Raw genomic sequence first — 3,195 nt, forward strand, 5'->3', positions numbered from 1 at the left:
AATAATAATTTCTTTGCTTTGTTTTGATTTGAGAATTTGTTTTGCCTATGCATCTAGTTACATTCAGCACATAAATTGGTGATTAGGGCCAGGGAACCTAATTACTTGCTTTAATCGTAATTTTTGAAAATGTACATATTTTCAATCTCTCTTTTTTCTTAATTATAAAATTGACAATACAAGTCCCGTATGGAAGAAAAGAAAAAAAATGTGTAGGTGTAAAAGGAACTTACACCTTTTGCTGAAATGTGCAAGTTTAAAAGATGCACTGGGTGTGATAAAACAAATACACCCACACACAGCAAATTAAGTCATTTGTAATTTAAACATATTGTATTTCACAAAACAACAGTGCTCATCTTGTGTATAGTTTTACAAATATAATGTTCTCAGCTTAGTGATAACATACTCTCTTTAGCAAATATATATATATATATATATATACTGTGTGTATATGTGTATACATTTGATGCTTTTGAAATTAATGCTTAAAACCAAATGAAATTTATAAACAAAATGTTTTACTGGTGCTGAACTTACCGATGGGGCAGGTTTCCCGCCTTTCGCAGTGCACACAAGAGTGAAATTCTGGGCTTGGTATCGACTGAAGGGGGCTGGAGTGTTCTCTGCCACCACTGATATATTATTTGGTGGTGCTGTGGAAGACAGGAGGGAAGCTTTGTGAAACAATATTCTTATGTACCGGAAAAAAAATACAATACTCAACCTCATACATCCCTGAACTCAGAAAACATTAGTCCTCTTTCTCTTAAAAATATCTCAACAGTTATTTTGTAATGAAATGTCATCTTAGGGTTATGCACGTAGGTGGAAACTGTGGTGCAAATACTGACAGCAGAGTGAGTTCCAGAAAGGGAGAAAAGAAAAAAAAAACTTGAAAATAACTAAAACAAATACACAAACTTGCTTCATCTTTCTTTTGTGCTTGTTTTCAAAAGAAACCAACAGCCCGCTGAGAGACTCCATTAAGCATGAAAACTGAAATGATTTGGACAATATGTAGGATATACGGTGTGAAAGTGCACACATGTAACTTAAAACCAGCTCTATATGTCAGGGATTTTATGTCACATAGGTGGTGAAAAAAAAAAAATGTGTTCAGCACTTCACAGCATTAGAGTGAAGATGGAGAAAGGAGGGGTATGAATGAAAACCTACATTCATGCTGTTAAGCGTGCTTTGCTCTGGTCCTTGCACTGGAGCTTTTAGTGTGAGTGTGTAGTGTGGTGCTTTAAACACAACTTCCAYATGACAGCACTGCAGCAGAGGACAGCAAGCTGCACAAATCTGACGAAGACTTCCTCAAGACGCAACTCAAAAGATTTGATGAAGACGCAGTTTTGTTCCAAATGTCGACATTTCTTCCTGGGGCTCGTTTCCTGTAGGCATTTAACAATCGTTCGACATAATATTTCCCTGGAGATTTGGCACGGAGATTTCATGTATAATAAATCAGACCATAGTTTTAGTTATAATGAGCAATAGTAACCAACTATATGATGGAAGCCATGAGGTGAAAAAAGAATCTCATTAAGAGTTACAATTTGTGAAAAAAAAAAACAACTAATTTTACAGTTTAAGGCAGATATTGCACCAAAATGGGAACACCTTTTTTTATTTGTATTTTTATTTAATATATAACAGTTTGATGTCTAAAACTATCAAATGCCTTTAAAAAGACACGCCACAGCAATTAATTGATTAAAAGAAGGTGGGGGTTTGCAAAAGGTTTTAGCTGCTGAGACCTGGATGCCTGTGTGTTTCTACATCTCTTAATTGCTTATTGATGGGATTCATATGGCTGTAAATTAACCTTAGAACACTCCATTAGCTTACTGACAAGCCCGTCTCAACTGGGTATGTGATTAGCTGTCAGAGGTCTGCTCTTGACATGCTCAAACATTTAATGCAAGGGCACTGCATTTCCAATTCAGTGCGGTGAATCTGTACCAAAACAAGTCATGGCAAATGAAAATAATCAAATGTTTTTGATTTTGTGACTCTATAAAATATATACAGTATAACATAAAATAGTGAAATTAAGCAAACTGTTTCCAGTTACAAAAATATGAATAATTTACACAAATTTGCAAATTGGAAATATAAAAGTAATGTGAATGTTTAAATTGTTTAAATTTTAAATAAAGCAGACATTTCATTTAAACTTTGATTAAAAGCAACCTTTTTAGAATATCCTTATTTGCTTGTTTCTATTTGATAAGTATTAATGCTGAAACAAATAATCAGATACTCTGGTTAAGCAGGAAAGCAGCGCATCGATCAGGATGTTCTGTTGTTTTCTGCTCCATGGGTGGGGGCGGGGGGGGGGGGGCACCTAATAGAAAACTAAGCCTGAGACAGCAATAAGCCCCAGTGACATATTTGACATGATTAATACTAGGACCTACTGTGCACAGCACTGTATTTGCAAACACAACAACCCCGTACAGGATTAAGATGGTTGTCTGTGGTGATGAAGTCTAAGCCTTTCATACTTCATTAAATTGCAGATCTGTCTTTGCGCTTGTTAAAGATTCAGCATTTTATTTATTTATTTTTTCAGTAACTGAATTCTTGGTTTTAACCAAATCATCATCCTGCAGCTGTAATCTGATTAAATAATTCAGTTTTTCTCTTGACATGGATACAATCCAACACTTAGAGCTATGTTGACATAGGCCTTATACAAAACTGAGACCCAAAAATCCAAAGTGAATTGCAAAAATCAGACAAAAAGAAGYATAACTCAAAAATAAAAGAGGCTCCATTTTTGTTGTACTTTAGAAATTTTCTTTGACAACTCAGACATTTCAAATTAAATGTGTAAATTGTATTCTAGTTTTCTTCCTCGTTAAACTAACRATTTCCATGGATTTTCAAGTTATCTCAAATTTAATTTCCCCAACATTTAAATGTATATATTTTAACCTTTATTAGGTAAAAGGATAAACGGAACAGATATTTATTTTTCCTCTTTCCATAACTAATTGGCCATTGAATGTAACAGAGTATACAATAAAGTTAGATATAAAACTCTATAGTTCAGTACCTAATTTTCTATCTCCCTTGGTTTTTGAAGAAAAAAGTTAATAAAYAATAATAATTTCTTTGCTTTGTTTTGATTTGAGAATTTGTTTTGCCTATGCATCTAGTTACATTCAGCACATAAATTGG

General features: G+C 33.8%; 1 protein-coding gene across 1 annotated transcript in view; it reads right to left on the reverse strand.

Annotated features, from left to right (window-relative positions):
* Nucleotides 1-3,195, reverse strand: part of igsf21a (immunoglobin superfamily, member 21a) — a gene marked incomplete at its 3' end in the record, with an annotated part of 179,707 nt that overhangs the window by 26,640 nt on the left and 149,872 nt on the right. Inside the window, 1 exon segment of the mRNA XM_014009607.1 lies at nucleotides 541-656. Coding sequence (XP_013865061.1) covers nucleotides 541-656 — 116 coding nt within the window.

Source organism: Austrofundulus limnaeus, unplaced genomic scaffold, assembly GCF_001266775.1.
Source record: "Austrofundulus limnaeus strain Quisiro unplaced genomic scaffold, Austrofundulus_limnaeus-1.0 Scaffold59, whole genome shotgun sequence".
Lineage (NCBI taxonomy): Eukaryota > Metazoa > Chordata > Actinopteri > Cyprinodontiformes > Rivulidae > Austrofundulus > Austrofundulus limnaeus.